Source organism: Dendronephthya gigantea, unplaced genomic scaffold (genome assembly GCF_004324835.1).
Source record: "Dendronephthya gigantea isolate DGI-Jeju-01 unplaced genomic scaffold, DenGig_1.0 000000F, whole genome shotgun sequence".
Lineage (NCBI taxonomy): Eukaryota > Metazoa > Cnidaria > Anthozoa > Malacalcyonacea > Nephtheidae > Dendronephthya > Dendronephthya gigantea.
Genome location: NW_021163010.1, coordinates 3,883,823 through 3,900,909, shown reverse-complemented (window position 1 = coordinate 3,900,909; position 17,087 = coordinate 3,883,823). Strand labels below are relative to the sequence as shown.

Here is a 17,087-nt window from a genome sequence, read left to right as displayed (position 1 = left end):
CATGTTTTTGTTCAAAAACAAAAAATTTCGTAAAAACAAAATCCTGTTTTTATCGAAAACCAGGAGGGTGCTCGCATTTTTTCATGCTTTGGATCGCGGTTGGTCAGTGGTAACTACCATTGCAAATAAGAACCAGTGGCGTCAATCTGGCGTCAGCAAAGGCCAAAATCCGCCATGTTTTTTGCTTCACTTTTTGTATTTCAAAACATTAGGAGCCGGTCCTCCAGGAATTATATTATAGCTCAGTGGCCCAAACCCACCAAACCATTTTTGGACTTCGATCGCAAGTCTTCGATAGACGTCATTGGTTGTCATAGCACCCAGCGGTTTCCTATGGTTTCTTTGATATATTGCGTAAGTTTTACGTCATCCTTTTCATCAACCAATGAGATGATGGATCTAGAACCCAATTGCATAATTTTATATGTGATAAAAATAACGCATTATGTCATAGGAGTGTATATAAGTTGCAGCTTGAAATTCAGCTGAGTCATATTCACATTTCGTAATCAGCAAAAGAAGTCGTAATAGAAGCAAAGTTAAGCTTATAACGTTCCAATTTTACCCTTCACCACGGTGTATTACAAGAATTTACTTCGCTTACAAAAGAAGAAAGACTCAGTTATGACAGTTGGACATCGAAGTCATCCTAATCAAGCCCAAAGCGTGGCGAATACGATGCAGTATTTTGCAAATATACCAGGCCAATCTGCCCATGGAAAGTCGCCATACAACAACAATAAATTCGACGAGCAAACAGTACCGCACGCTTTGTATCAATCTCCAGAGAACACCTACAAAGACATGCAACCAGATTACCAAGTGGATCCGTTGGCATACAATTCCCAAAATTATTATTCCCAAAATTATTCTTACAACACTAACTTTATGGCATACCCTATGTTCCAACCTATAAACTACGACACAACTTCTGCACTATTGGGCAACGAACATCTAGCACAGCGACAGAACTCGATTCCAAATGGTTCTCTAGAGCAATTCCTTGATAACTCTAGTTTTGATTATGAACAAGTTCTTCAGAATCTTGACTTAACTCAATACGAGAATCCAGAGTCGTTCTGCTTAGAAGATTATGCAGACCTAGAACAAGTTAACGAAGGAATGAACTTTGATGTTGCAGTCAAGCAGGAAAAAGCTGATGGTGATAACACTGACGGTAAAAACCTAGAGGAAATGGAAAATGTTTTGAACAATAACATTTTAAGCACAAATAATCCCATGATTAATGTTGTGTCTTCGGATTTACCTCTTGGTAATGTCAGAGATAATACTGTGAATCTTGCTAACGACCAGACATTGGATGAACAAAATTTGATGGAAATTCTTGAGTTGTACTCTTCACCAAATTCTGTAGAGTGGCAATCACAATCCAACTACTTACCTAATCAAATTCCAGTGTCAGGAGAAACTGTTGTCAAAGCTGAGCCTAACACAAACACTCATAACAGTTGTGACTTTGTATTGGATGCTAGTCCTCTTAGTAATTCTACTGAGGAGGGTTTACAATCAATTGGTGTGCCAGATGAAGAACTTATACAAATGCCTGTGAGCAGATTTAATGAATTAATATTATCTCTAACGCCCGAACTGTCAAATCTTGCAAAGGATGTTCGCAGGCGAGGAAAGAACAAGCAAGCTGCAAGGTTATGCCGTAAAAGAAAGATTGATAATATATCTTCTTTGGAGGATACACTTTCACAATTACAAAAGCAGAAATCAAAACTTCTGGAAGAAAGAAGAGAAATTGTTGCAGAAACAGAAGAAATAAAATCTAGCATTGACATGATTTGTGAAATGTTAATGAAAGGTTTAAACGAACAGAACATTGGATCAGAACTCTCACTATTACATCACTCTAATGGACAAACATTACTTGTACAAAAATAAAATGTATTCAGAGGGTGTATGCCATAAGTTGATAAATATGATATTTTAGCAGTTGAACTGCATATAAAATTTTAAATAATTTTGTAGGCTTGGCTGGTCCAAGCATAAAGCATTTTATAAAGACAACAAGAAAATATATTCAATATTTATATCTATTATTTATACAAAAAATATATTATTTATTAATTGGGAAGATGATTGGTGTGTATTGACTTGATTCTCTCCTACTACAGTGCTTTAATTTTTCTCCCTGAGGAGAAATGTTTATTATAAAGCATCTTGTGAAATAACTTTAGCAACTGCTTGCGTCACTGAAATTACCCATTGTGACCTGTTAACTGTTGAGAAGGTTGAGATGTTTTCTTAGGAATTAAGTTGTTGAACTTATCTCATGAGAGGATATTTGAACATTGTTCATGATTCAAAGAAGCCAATTGGCTATTAAGGTGTTATTCGGTCCTTTGATCATGTATTTAAACAGCTATATTTTCAGTACATGTTTTCATGCCTGGAGAATTATGAGCCCCCTTTACACACAGCCCTCAACATTGCAACAAGCAAAACATGTGTGATATGTCAGATAAGTCGGAAACGACGTTTTTTTTACAACAAATCTCAAGAAGCAAGTCAGCAAGTTCTAAGTGAATACAGCATAGCCAAATAGACAATTCCCAAACAGAACACAAAGTTCGTGCGGAGCGGCTACTTAGAAGAGAGAAAGTCGACCGTAGCTGCTCTAAAGTAATTGTGAATTATTGAGAATGGATTTTACTCTAATTTTATGTTTTTAACGACAACTTGACAATACAGATTTTCCTGAAAGAAATATATCGAACAAAATAATTTAAATTCTTCTCATACTTTTAAACAAAACTATCTGTTTGTTATGTTAAATTGGTATTAGGACGTGCTGGAACAATTCGCAGGAATTCGGAACACGGAACTACGGGAACATATTCTGAATAATATGTTTTCCTGAAATTTTACATATTACAAAGATTTTACGTTTGTTGCTACAAAATTTATATTAAAGATTAAGGTGTGCCTTGCCAATTTGCAACAGCCAACAGTTTGTTTTTGACGTCATAAAATCTCTTGACCTATCACTTAACATGTGTAAATCGATGTAATGTTAGTTCCTTTTCCTCAGACTGAGAGCAGTTAATTTGGTTAATTGCTATGGCTTACTGCCGTTTTTGGTCAATGTTAAAGACAGCAATTTTCGGCCTACTGTTTATAGTAAAGTTTGAAGATTATACAAACTGTGATTCAAATGTTCTCAAATCCCAATTTCGTTACTATCCCGTTGCAATTACATATCATTACTTTGCTATGTCTCATATATATCTCCATAACTCATGTTTGTATAATATCTATGGTTGTCAGTGCTGATCATTTTTATCGAGACCTCAGACATGGAAAAACCTGCCAATAGCGCTCAGAATATAGGAATACGTCAAATCACGGTCAAATGTTATAGCCGATTGGCATTGCCACTGGCAATGAAATCAATTGAGTTGAATTTTGAATTTAACCTTAAAAAATTAGCCGCTCGAAAACTTTACCTTAAAATTTGGCACAAACCGTTAGTACATACAGCTTTGACCCTTTCCGTAAAAGTTTGCAATACATACGGAAAACCGCATCTGGCGTTTTTTTTCTTTACTTTAGTCATCGTTATCTTAAAATGGTCATGATATATTGCAGTTTCAAATAACCCTTTATATTGACGCCAAAGACAAAATTTGAACAGCAAAAAGGCTATAGACGGGGTACATGCAAGTGCTGAAAATAAGTTGTTTCTTTGACTGTCATGATTGTATCAAATATTCACTATTGAACCTATATATATCTTCGGCAATTAATAGACCAATTAAATTTTTTAAACTAGTTTTGGCATTATACCCAGGAAGCATCTATGTTAGACTTTATTCTGCATATTATTGTGCATTACAGAAAGATTTTTATTCAGAAGTATGTCACCTGCTGTTTTGTATTATTCCTTTCGCAACGACAATAATCAATATACAAAATCCGACAATGAGAGAAGAGGAGAGTGCTTATCATGGGAACACTTATTAGTTCAGTTAATTAATACACCTTAAATTGATTTCCGTTTAAAAATTTTTGGATGGGTTTGAAATTAATTGTCGCGGGGTTGGGGTTAGGGTTGAGTTTCGCCCACGTTTGCCTGTTCATCACATACTTCAGGAGGGTTAATCGTATCCGGATATACACCGGGGATGCGTGACGTGCAAAGCAGGGAGACATTGATGATATGCAAACTGAAGTGTAATACCAACACCTTTTTCCGACTACGGTATACAACGACAGGATTATTTTCCCACAAAATGTCCTGTTTGAAGTGCCTATAATATTTGCGGTAATACATTGTCGAAGTGAAAATCTTCCCATATAGCATTTTTTATAATCGCATCTTTATTTGAATATCTAAAATTCCTTTTAATATATAGAACGAAGTGTTTCTGGCGAAGCATTAACTATAGAGAGAATTAGCAAAATGCGGTTTGTGTTCACCAAAAAATACATCTAAAACTGGACAGTGAGGAATGAAGTGTGCGAGAGTTGAATAAAATTTACAAAGTCTCATTGAGGCTGAAACTAGGGCGGTTTTACAATAAACCAAACGCAAAATTAGTCTATGAAAGAATTGCAATGAAATCATTGATGATCAGCACGTACCCGATGCTCTTTGGAACAAGCGGGATCCTTGTTAATTAGGGTTCAAGGAAATCTCTCACCCCACGCGATGACCCTGTTAAATTAGGGTTGGGGAAGATATGTTATATCCCGCATAAAATGTGAACATCCCACGAAAAACACTGTTATCAAATCTAAAATTAAAAATATGTATGGGTGGACGGTGTTTCGTAAGAGCACCTTTGGACTGCATGTTGTAGGATAGGCATGGCAAGTTTTATATAGGTAGCACTATATGGAGTATATTATATATATATATACCTCTTTTTACTATATTTTCATGTGTATGTGTATATGCATATATTCGAATCACAATATAATTATTCAATATATCAACAAAAATTAGTAAAGATACAGTCCTATGAATATAGCGATTATCGTCGATAGCGACGATCAGAATTAAGTGGGAGAATTATAGATTGATATACTAAGGGCGCTCTCCTTTATCCGGTAAAAACGGCCAGACCGGTCCTGTTGTATTTCAGTACAGACAGATTACTAGTAGATCAGAGTAATAGGGTTATCGAAAAGAAAAGCGCCCTAAGAAATAGTCGAATTTACGTCATTTATTCATTCCACACAAACAAGCACAATACAGTGTAACAATGATAGAACTTACATCATGCAAAAGAGAAAATAGTTACAAATATATCACGGTACTTTGTAATAGAAAAATATAGAAAACGACCTTAAAATACCAAGGTGAATAGGTCTTACTTCCAAATTGAAATATTTGAAAGAATTAGGTCATAAACCAAAAACACAAAAAAAAATTGGGTCAAAGGCATAGCATTTATAAAAACACAATGGCTAAAAACCATTTAGAATAAGAAAAATATTTACATCCATCGGTACAACCGCCTGGCAATCTATACATGCAAAATGTTTTTATTTTGTTACAGTGCTTAGCCGAGATTACTATTTTTGATTAACTTATCTCGTATTTTTGTCCAGCTGTTATTTAATTTTCATTATTTTTCAAACAATAGCAAAAGTTTCCCTGCATGTTTTCCGGGAAGAGTAGGGACTACTTTGGTCCCGAGAATTCTTCCATTTTACTAAATGAAAGGAAGCCTTTCAATTTTTGATTTATCGACTTATTTCTTCTGCATAGCACATGTGCAATTAGTTTGGTGTTTTGTCAATAATGACATACGAGAAAACGTCTTAGCACACCGTTCACATTTGTACTTCTTGATCTGCGAATGTGTTTGTAAATGGGCTCGCAGGTTGGAACGGTCAGCAAAAGCACGATTACAGCTCGTGCATTCGTAAGGTTTTTCCCCAGTGTGTGTTCTAACATGGCCTTGAAGTAACCATGGCCTACTGAATGCTTTGCCACAAATCGGACAGGTACATGGCAACGTATGCGTACGAATATGCATCTTTAAGGCGCCCAGTGATAGATAAACCTTGTCACAATATTTACAAGTGAATGATTTTGTCTGGTAGAAATTGCAGTAGTAACGTTGGTGTTTCACTAAAGCCGAATTGCTAGTGTAGGTCCGTTGACAACGACTGCATTCGTATTTTGCTTCGGACTCCTGCAGCTCTGAGGAAGATTCTAATTTTATGTTTCCCCAGTTAATCTGTGTTTCGCTTGTATGCTTCAGTGCGTCTGTCGGTGATGGCAAAGCTTTTGATTTACTGAATTGTCTCACCTCTGCCGCCAACAGGTGTATAGCCCGACCAGACATCGCTTGATCTATTACTTTCAGTAACCTCACTTTCGCTCGCATATGGCTTCCACAATAAACTTTTTTCTTTATATCTTACGACATTGCTTTCGAGGTCTAAAGAATCATACATAGGGCAATTAAGGCAAATAACATAAAGTCTGTTGGCATTTTGTCACTCTGGCAACACCTGTGCGTGTGTAAACTTAACAACGCGCTGTTATCTAAAAGCTAACTTTGTTAAATTCGTCAAGCGGGAGTTCGTTACATAAATATAAGGAACTAGGTTGATAGTATATACGCTTTCTAGTTTCAAGACAGAACAGCCTTGAAAGCCTTTGAGAATAAGGTGAAAAATCGATGCACTTGTTACCCACCTGTGGCGACAAGTGCATACATGTATGCATCTATTATTACACCGCACGGCCATATATCAGGTCGTATATTGATTTACCTTGTTTTTTCTCGCTTATGTAGACATTTTCATCTTCGCTATCTGAAGAATAGACCTTTGACTTTATTGTCTTCTTCACTAGGAAAGATTTCGGCATTCTTGTTGTAGATATACAGAAGCTCTCCTACCCGCTCTCAGCTCTAACACTCCAAACTGCTAAGTGGATGTAACAGGTTTTACAACATTCCTATATTCAAAATGCAACAGGTGATAGGCAGTGAGTTTTGACGGGTGTAATAAAATCTTTTGACGTCACTTAATGACCTCTTTTAATATTACTCCCGATGTTACTTTCGCGTATTAATCTAGCCGAAGTACACTGGCCCGTTTTTATTTTGTTTTTATCTGGTTAGAATGTTTAAGAGTTTACCTCAATGTGGCTATCTCTTGAAGATCGCAAGAGATCATGTAGCATGGAACGGCAGCAGGTACCTGCAGGCACAACAAGGAGTCTATTGTAAACTTTACAATGAACAGGTGTGACAGGCTCCTTCTTTAGCAACTTGTCGAGATATTGGCGAGAAAAATAAATAATAAACCGTGATTAAATTACTTTCAGAAATCTCGCTGGATCAAATGACATACCGGAGACACGCAGTTCAAACAGGTGGCTAACACAATGTTTGTCTTTAGTATTCAATATCTCGATAACTCTTTGCCCAAAAGAGGGTTGGTATGGTTACATAAATGATGTGACAATATGAAATTAAAATTTAGTCAGAGGGCAAAAATAACTGAAGCGGGCATTCACTTTTGTTATGGAGATCAAGATTAGGCGAGGAGTCAGGCCTTAAACGGAAAATATTCGCCACAATATTCAGCAACCCTTATAGGAAAGACCTTAAAAGCCAAAGTACTAAAATCTCGAATCCATAACACAAAGCAACACAAAGCTGCGATTGAAACGTTCATCGGGGTTTGTTGCAGCCTTGCACGGAATTTTTTCACCGCGGTTTTTTTAAGCTTTATCTACTTTATCAGTCACTCCAACTAATCATAATTCTATTGTGATCACGGTGTATGTAATGCACTAAGTCGCATGATTCTTTGTCTTTGTGTTAAAGTAGCCTCGATCTGGGCACTTGTAGTGAACCAGAAGATTCAGATCGCGATAAAATTATCGATCTAGAAACAATTTCCAACAGGAAATCGGAAAATTTCATAACGGTTTTTCTAAGAAAGTTTTGTCATTCTGTTGAGAACACTTCACGAAATTAGGTTGGAAGAGTATTCCATCATTTTCCTATACTGGTGAAAGTGGGGGGGAGCTGCCCCCCCCCTCAGTCATATAGTTAAGGAGGCTCTAATGTGTCGCAGGTTTCAGAATAGACTATGTAAAACGTCTACTTGCACGGTGGTCAGGCTGTAGGCAAATATATGGTTGCCCGTGGGTTGCCAAGACAGCCAATAGCTACTATTAAGTTTCAATTTGTGAATGACTGCACTTCTTGCTTTAATTTATCTTTTATCAGCGTAGTACGCCAAAGGAACATATACACGAAGCATATGGCACGAAGCAATCGTAGGTCATTTTCACCCTCAAACCCAGCCGAGTTGAATTCGCGTAGAAAACAGTGGGAACTTTTAGTTCAGACGAAATTTGGTCTAGACTTATTGAACCATGAAATTACTTCTAGATCTTGGATAACTATGTTAGAAAGTTAGACTGTCCCTCGAATGACAATAACATATATATACAAAAGTATAGAGCAAGTGCATTAATATCATGCAAGAACTATATGGCACCTATCTAGTCGTTCTCGTTCACTCAACCACATAGTTTGGATGGACAACCAGAAACGGATCGTTTTCCTCCGACTCAGTGTCTTCTGTTTCTTGTTGCCTCAAAGCTAAGATAACATGATCCTAATTCAAAAAATATATATTAATACTATGACATGCTTGTGCAGAACAACTATTACACTTTAATCTGACACAACCAGAACCTGAACTAGCTTTAAGCCAAAGATTTTATTAGAATTCAGATAGTGGAATTTTGGGGCATTATCGGATCTTGTGCATGATATTAATCATGATATACAATTATCAGGAAATACTTATAAACAAAGCGACTTTAATTGGAAGAGAGATATCGAGATTTCATTTAATCACTTACGTGACCAATAAGCCTATCGAGCACTTTATCAACCAAAAGTTTCTTTTGTGTTAATTCTTCTTCAGTTTCAATTTCATCTTCGACTTGCTTTAAATACCAATTGACGACATCACTTCGACGTAAACCATCATCGTCTGAAAAGAGAAAATGTTTCCAAATGAATAACACATCGCGATGCCTCGTGTCGATTTTACAGGTAACTGGTAACAACATATCCTACCTTCTCTTTTGTCCTCTTCACTTCTGATATGTAGAACCATAAGATTTGCCATGTGTTTATAAACTTCAAACGACACACGAACTTTTGCTTTTGCTGCTTGGTCTTCACCATGACCATTAACCATACCATTCTCAGCGGGAGTCTCATCATTATCATCTTCATCCATTGCTTAATGGGAAATATCATTGTTAATAAATCATCTCAAAGCCGAATGCCAAATTGAAGTAAATTGGTAAATAATGTAATATCTTCAACTCTTGTGTTCTCAGAAAACATGATTTCAAGTTATCGCCTATCGCCACTTTGATAATGCTCGGAAAAAAATTTGGGACATGAACAAATGCAACATAGTCAAAGAATTTTACATTGCACGTAGGCGACCACCCAGTCTTTTATAGGAAATCCTGATCACGAGTTTCGCAAAAAGGTAGCTACCTTCCGGCTCATCTTCTTCATCTTCAAATTGTATATCTGGTGTTTCCACTCGAATTATTGACTTGTTTAACAGTCTGAACGCCTCTTTTACGTGCTTTGGTTGAACCTGCACGCATAAAAAATAGGGTTGGCTGGTTAACAAGGTAATATTGCCCGCATGAGGCTGATTCTGATGAATTAGGAAAATATAACTATACAACTGAAAGAAAGCAGGGACATCGTTTTTTTAAAATCTTAAAGGGTGTATTTGTCGCAAAATATCTGTTTAAAAAATTCAATGCACGAACAACCTGCTTAAATAAGTTCACAATCAATTTTCAGATCAGGAAAAAAGCAGTAGTGTATATAAAACTAAAATGGTTAATGTGGTTAAAATGGTTAATAAAGCCTTCTTACGGTATCTTGACAATACATCCTTGCCATGGCTTCAGATAGTCTAATCATGCTTTCCAGTTGACGAACAGTGATTCTCCACGACGTCTTAGCTACACCTATATTCAAGTTTAAAAGACGCACAATTATGCAATACTGTAAGTGACGGATTCAGCGATTGACACAAAATGTCACGTTGCTAACAGTGACACTGGTCTAACCTGAAGAATCTCTCTGACGTAGGTTTTTATATTGTTCTACAAAGAACTCTTGAGCCTCTTTACTTATCTAAGACAGGAATTATTTGATATAAGTATTGGAATGGGAAACAGTCGTTACAAAACCTTGTATGTCAATGTTCGTAGTTCAATTTTTAAGCATTGTTCAAGCCTCGTGATGACCATCACCAGAGTAACAAATAAGTGAAATTGGCACCGTAACAAGTATGAAAAATTTGCACCAAGAACACACTTTTTAAACTTACTTGTGGCTTGAATTGCCTTGCAAACAGCATATATCGCTGAACATCATCCTATGTAAATAAAATTAATCATAACAATGGCAAGTCTTGACGAGCAAACCTGTTATTAACCAAAGTCAAAGACGTTGACAAAGTCTATAGCTACGATATGCAGTATGCTGCATGAAGAACAAGAAGCAATTTTCACAAAAATGGTTTGATGAATAAAAAGCTGCATGCCATTTTGTTTTTGGACTAACCAGTGTTACTTACCACACTATAAACTCTCTCAACTGATTCCTCCAGATGACTGTGTAAATCAACAATACGTCTGGCTATAGCATAATCCGTTACCTGAAAGATTGTCCCACATGCATATAACAATATTGAAACCATATTAGGAGCTTTGGGCAGCTCTATTACAAGCACGTGTTGAATTTGCTCATTTATAAAAAAAACTATTTAACACTGCGATAATGCTTAAACTCATATAATATAAAAATGATTGAAAGTGGATCGCCCAGGTTTGTATTGTCTTGAAAAAGAATATAATGGTGTCACTGATGTTTTCCACAACTTGTGCAACAATCTTTTTCAACACATATTCTTTTAACCATTTATTACTTCATGGTAAGGGATCAAAAGGTTCCATCTGATCTGGTAAAATAACCTACCTCATTACAGTCATCAACAAGAATAAAGAACAGATCAAAACGAGACATGATCGGGGCCGATAAATTCAAATTGTGCTAAAACAAGATTAAGAAAAGACATTTGAAAAATCATGTCGATAGGGCGACAGATAGTCATGCATTATTGAAAATATATCATTGTATATCTTGCAATAGGTCTTGCAATGTTAGCGCGGGAAAATTGAATGGGTGGACGTAAACGTAGTAGAAGGGGGGGGGGGGCGTTATTCCAAGTTTTATACAAGCCAAAATAGCGAGCAAAAACAAAGTTGAGTACAGTTCAAAAAAACAATAGGGGTTAAAAGTACCGTGTAAATACGTTATCTCAGACCACAAATAGATACCTTTAGAGATTTTGTTCTATCATAACGCCCGCCAATGGGATTTGCAGCGGCTAAAATTGACGTTCTAGCATTGAGAGTTGCCTAAAAATAAAAATTGAAAAGACATATAATTTTAATTGAAATTGCATGGGAATGTAAAGACGTGCTCTCTTGCATACCACACGTCTAAACTATTTCAACGCATAAAAAAACCAGTAATGCTACGGTGAATTATTACCTTGACCCCTGCTTTTGTTATGGAAATAGTCTGCTGTTCCATAGCTTCATGAATAGCAACCTGATCTCTAATATCCATTTTATCAAATTCGTCAATGCAACAGACCCCCTGAGAGATTAGTGAACAGATGTGAAGGGCAAGATAATGAAGATACATTAATCATAATCACTGGTCACAAATGCATGTAGTATTGAGCAATAAGGAACAATAAGAAATGTTTGCTAATCAAATGGTGAGGATATATTATATTCAAATCCTCAAGAGACAAAAAGACTCTCGCTCCCTCAAATTTTTGAGGTCAACTTTCATATATACTCGTTATTTTTTCACGCAGCCAATCAAATAATTCTGCCCTTTCTTTCAAATCATATGTACCGACAGTCGGCGATGGCTATTGTCGGTCATCACTGAAGAACGAAGGCCTTTGTTGCGTTTTTTCGAATAATTTTTCTTGAACAAAGCAACACACCGCCGTCTGTCGGAGGAGAAGCTAAGCTTTAAGTCCTTGGGAAATTTCCATAATGAGCAAAAGTTGCCCGTGGAATAAAGAGCCTCCTTAAAGCTAAAAAATCTTCATTGTGGACGGTCCTAGTCCATCAATATATATACTAAAAAAGGTTCTCGTCCCACGTACATTATCAGCCAACATGAGAGCTCCGGCTTCAATGACAAATTCGTGCGACTCTTCATCTTTAACAACAGCTGCGGTCAAACCAGCAGCACTCGAAGCTTTGCCTGATGTATACACCGCACGAGGACTGAACTCTTCAACTTGCCTGGAAAAACACGTTGTCAAATCGTTAGAAAACCTTCTTTAAAGCGGTTTCGAATTTTATAATCACACCAATTCCTAATCTTAAAGGTATATATTTCTTAAAAGTATATATATTTATATCATTCATTTCTATCGACCTGACTGGTCTGGCCGTGTCAATGGAAAGCGCCGATTCAATTCAATAAGACCGATTCAATCAAGGTTGTCCTTAGTCTCCACAGAAGGGCTGCGCGGGAAGCTAGGTTGTCCTGCTGTGATAACACCTATCTAGTGTATAAAGTTAGACAAACGTGGAGCTATAGTCATTTCACTATCATATATAGCTAGATCAGCGGTATCATCAGCTGTAGATTTTGAATGTTATGGCGACATTCTGCATGAAGCTGGTGGTATACGGTATAGATAACTGTGGAATTGACTCATTAGAATCGGGTATTTCTGGCTTAACCACGCTTTAACTAACAAAATGTAATCAAGAGTTTTATACAACCGGCCCGAAGAATTTGTCTTTTTTAATTTACGGCTCTTTCCAGCCAACATGCAAGGTGGCTGAATTTTCCTTCTTTATATTCCCTTCCTTCTCTAATCATAACATGCATGTCCTATAGAATATATACACCGCAGCCAACCTCACATCACTCAGCAAACATCTACACTTGTGTATCTATGCTACCACATACTTCAGAAATTGACTTTTCGCGGTACTGGGATCACCGACCACGCACACATTAATGTCTCCACGAAGAGTCGTTCTTTCACGAGTAACTTTAGGCACACCACCAAATAACATTAATAATATACCGCGTTTAACTTCATCGTTACCTAGAAATACATAAATCGTTGGGAATTTTAGCTAGCAAAATGGTTTTTGGTCCGTAAGGAAAAGCCTGACACTGCAACTGAAAAAAAATTATGAAAATTTCGTCCAACAAGCATGGTAAAACTGTTTGCAGAAGTACGTATTTCACTTGCATATTTATACACGACTGAAAAAACTGAAAAAAAAACCGTAACGAGATTTAGAGAAAAGTTTTTTTTACCGTGAATAGTAGGAAATATGCTGGTTATCAAGTTTTGATAGAGGTTTTTATCTTTCGTCATTTTAAAAATCGTCTCCCATTCATGGTCTGTCATTTGTTTCCTAATCATCTCTGCCGTCATATCGCCATCAAGATCTTTACCACCAAACTGTTGGAATAATAATGTATAATCAATGTAAAATGTCAACGTTGGTCGGTGATATAAGGACGAGAGTTTGAAACAGTTGGGACGAGAGCTTCATCAACTGTCATGCCCTATCAACCAAGGAGCAAAGTTCCTACAGAGTTGGTTGTATAACTATACAAGTCCATCCCAATTCTGTGCTTGGTTTTACTCTGATCAGCTTTCCATACAGCACCTCATTAGGTATATCAGAGCCACATCAGCAAATATTAGAGTATAGTGATCAGATAATAAGATAATGACGCACCCTTGGGTTAGTCGATTCAACACTACACGCCAGAAATGCTAATCTGTACGAGAGATCTCGTACTCCAAGCGCTTTGAGGCCCCTATGATAAAAATTCAAGATTTAATCATTTTTTTGGTAAACCCATGTAGATCACCCATGCTTCAGTCAGCACTCCAGGTAATCATCTAAATATGAATCTAAATATAGATCGCAATTTACAGCATACCTCACTCCATCCGTGTTATAGCCTTCTCCAGTTTGTCGTTGTGATGTTTCAGCACGTGCACCTTATAGAAAATATACGAAAAAGATTCCCTAAGAAGTGCACGATATAATTAAACGATCATAGAAACCTATAATCACCTCAGTCTGGAGATTTTACTGCTTACCAGTGGCAACGACTGATAAGCATTTAATATATAGTTCGTATAATCCATTTTGGTGAAAAATTATATATTATAATCGAGCAGAATGTCTCGAAATTTGGAAGTAAATCAAAGACATGAAAACTCTTTAACTAAGCCAGCATTACAATAGTATAATTTGCAAAGAACAACGAGAAATTTACTGTAACTCGTTTGGTGGAACGACAGTCTACTGAAAAACCCGAAGATGAGGGTTTAAATCCCACTTAATTAAGACAATTCGTTTTTATATAGGTATATTTTATAACTCTGAAGATGTTTATGGAAATTAACTTCACATGCAGTAAAAGACAGATGGGGATGATCTGGGACATACCAGGCATTTGCAATTTTGACACATCCGGGACAACTACCAAAGTGCCAATGAAATCACATTTATCACCAGCTTGCGCCTGCTCAACTGTTTCTGCTCTCAAAACAACTTCCAAGCTGCAAACATCAGTCAAAGCATAATAGTGAGATGAAAAATGAGACAGAAGTAAACAACCACATTCACTTCATAGAAATTCATAAAAGAAAAATTATAAGAATGCTGTTTTCTTCACAAAACGTTATGTAAATCCATGCTTCATCTTAGATGTACTTACCTTCTTGGTATACTACCACGTGGCAATTCTGCCTGTGTCTCCTGTATTCTGACCTTCTGGAAATCTACAAACTTTGACTTATTCACATCTAACATGAATCGCAGTCTGTTTTGACAAACAGGATTTCTGCATACTGTTGGCTGCAATCAAATACATGAAGCATATTATACATTCCTTCATCAACATCAGACATGTAACTTTAGGTGATATGGCCGAGTCCCAAAAATTACATCTTTTGCTACCTGTGTGTATTTGAACTGTTGTTCAACATCTTTGACGACAGTCTGACAGTCAAGACATATAAATGTCCCGCTAACAAGCTCTGGATGCACCGGGTGTGTCCTCACAACTTGACCTGTGATACGGAGTAATGTTCCAATCTTTTGTGAAGTCAGCTCTCGAATTCTATGAAATACAGTAAATTTACAAGAAAAATATAGTAAGATCGATATAGTAAGGACTGTTATCATATCCGCAGATCTCATCACTTTTACTAGATGATAAAGAAATACCCTGGGCATGAACTTTATACAATTGTATTATTATTAGTCATTCCTCAAACTAAACAGCAGAATTCATGAGTTTTCTTCCACCTGTTTACTTACTTGTGTCTAGCTGGTAGATCTGTAATACTGACATAAAAATCTTTCCCGGGGGGTATTTGTCCTCCTGTGTCACTGGAAAATCTGTCATGGGTGAAATTTCTGACAGCATTGCATAGGTAGGGGAAAACTCTGTAAATGAGATTATATAAAGTATTAAACTCTGTTAATGAGATTATATAAAGCAAAGAATAAAATGTTTTTGAAAGTCAAACAATATAAATTTACTTTAAAGACTTTTAAATACTTTAAACCAAAATTAAAAATGTTTTGCATAAAGAGTAAAAGGTTGCTGGGGGACACCAAAAACCAAGGGTCAGTTCTATAGAATTCCTAATTACATTTTAGGTTGTAAATCAGCATTCTCGCTTCTAAGGAAATTTCCTTAGAAATGTTTGACTCTATCGGGGGATGGAGAAATAGTTAATATATTCTTTTTAAATGTTTTTTGTCTCAGGTTATTCAAAACAACCTCCTCCACAGTAAAAAGTATGCATATTTAAATTGTGAGAGTACTGTAGTAAATACTAATATAATAAAATTTCTATAATATTTTAAATTGCAGCAAATTTTATCACTACTAGGTAATTGTTGTTACATCATCAAAGTTATTCTTACTCAATGGTATTTACACACAGCAATATGAATTTCAATGTATAATTACCTATAATATTCTTCTTGAATGATGGTACTTAGTTTTGAGTTGTGATTTTCAATATCATTAAAATTAACAGCCAAAGTATTTCTTTCTGGTTGGATTAGCTCTTGAATGTCATTCAAATACTTGTTCTCACCATCAACCTTGAAACTGAAAGAGTTCAATAGAGATTGACATATAAATAATCTATATACACTTGCATGTATACAACACATGCATGCAGCACTTGCGTAGCTAGAAAATCATCCAAGGAAAACTGCATCACATGCCAGTCATAAAACATCACCATCAGGTTCAGATCATGTTCACCTGCAAGGGGCCTACTGGGCTACAAAACACAGTTTCTTTGGATACTGGTAAATTGGTGTTTTGTGGCCAAGCAGCTTCACAGCTTCACCATCCACTTACTATGCTAGCTGTGGTGATTCTACACTAGCTTTTTCAATGTATAAGCAACTAGTACTATTCATAATTCAGAATCTAATAATCATAACTGAAATATTTTAGTGTGTTTATATATAAAGTGCCGGCGATGGTGACTGTAATTAATTGTGGCATTTAAATTTTAAAGCCACCTATCTTATGAAAATATATCTGGGTAATTGTACTATATTTGTACATTAAAAATATCCTTAACTACACTAAATTATACTGTATAAATATCTCAGTGAGTTATACTGTATAAATATGTACTATTTCGACCAAATCGCAAACTTAATCATATTTAAGGTACCTAAATTAGGTAACCTAATAAGTATTAAATAACCAATCTGCATGCTAGCGAGGCTGCTTTTAAACGAATGCTGTAAAATATCTATACATTGTAGCTTCATTTTTGAAAGAATATTATATCTTACTCTTCAAGAAATTCCTGAAACAGTTTTTGGCATCGTTCGGCCAACTGATCACGAAGATGAGCACCTCCAGTAGTTCTATCAGCGACGTCCATCTTTCAGAATTCAGAACCTTTTG

The 17,087-nt window shown here is 36.2% G+C and overlaps 2 protein-coding genes across 2 annotated transcripts; one reads left to right on the top strand and one right to left on the bottom strand.

Annotated features, from left to right (window-relative positions):
- The first annotated feature begins 483 nt into the window (after nucleotides 1–483).
- LOC114522624 (nuclear factor erythroid 2-related factor 3-like) lies at nucleotides 484–2,095 on the top strand. The gene has a single exon (XM_028543359.1). The coding sequence runs from the start codon at nucleotides 625–627 to the stop codon at nucleotides 1,906–1,908; it is 1,284 nt and encodes a 427-aa protein (XP_028399160.1). The 5' UTR covers nucleotides 484–624; the 3' UTR covers nucleotides 1,909–2,095.
- Nucleotides 2,096–6,765: 4,670 nt separating this feature from the next.
- LOC114540993 (DNA replication licensing factor MCM6-like) lies at nucleotides 6,766–17,080 on the bottom strand. Its single transcript, XM_028561014.1, has 23 exons — nucleotides 16,973–17,080; nucleotides 16,122–16,265; nucleotides 15,461–15,589; nucleotides 15,098–15,260; nucleotides 14,856–14,995; nucleotides 14,585–14,697; nucleotides 14,070–14,130; nucleotides 13,862–13,943; nucleotides 13,431–13,578; nucleotides 13,071–13,212; nucleotides 12,250–12,391; nucleotides 11,616–11,723; nucleotides 11,399–11,479; nucleotides 11,037–11,111; nucleotides 10,636–10,716; nucleotides 10,387–10,434; nucleotides 10,124–10,190; nucleotides 9,927–10,021; nucleotides 9,531–9,636; nucleotides 9,096–9,263; nucleotides 8,876–9,009; nucleotides 7,130–8,625; nucleotides 6,766–6,946 (listed from the first exon to the last, which is right to left on the bottom strand). The coding sequence occupies exons 1-22, from the start codon at nucleotides 17,062–17,064 to the stop codon at nucleotides 8,524–8,526; spliced, it is 2,421 nt and encodes an 806-aa protein (XP_028416815.1). The 5' UTR covers nucleotides 17,065–17,080; the 3' UTR covers nucleotides 6,766–6,946; nucleotides 7,130–8,523.
- Between the last annotated feature and the right edge of the window lie 7 nt (nucleotides 17,081–17,087).

Excerpts from the sequence above, each read along its gene's own strand:
- LOC114540993 (XM_028561014.1), bottom strand. The coding sequence starts at position 17,064 with ATGGACGTCGCTGATAGAACTACTGGAGGTGCTCATCTTCGTGATCAG. Across the intron at positions 10,022-10,123 it reads ACGTCAGAGAGATTCTTCAG|GTGTAGCTAAGACGTCGTGG; the intron begins GTTAGACCAGTG and ends ACTTGAATATAG. Across the intron at positions 9,264-9,530 it reads TGAAGAAGATGAGCCGGAAG|CAATGGATGAAGATGATAAT; the intron begins GTAGCTACCTTT and ends TTTCCCATTAAG.
- LOC114522624 (XM_028543359.1), top strand. The coding sequence starts at position 625 with ATGACAGTTGGACATCGAAGTCATCCTAATCAAGCCCAAAGCGTGGCG.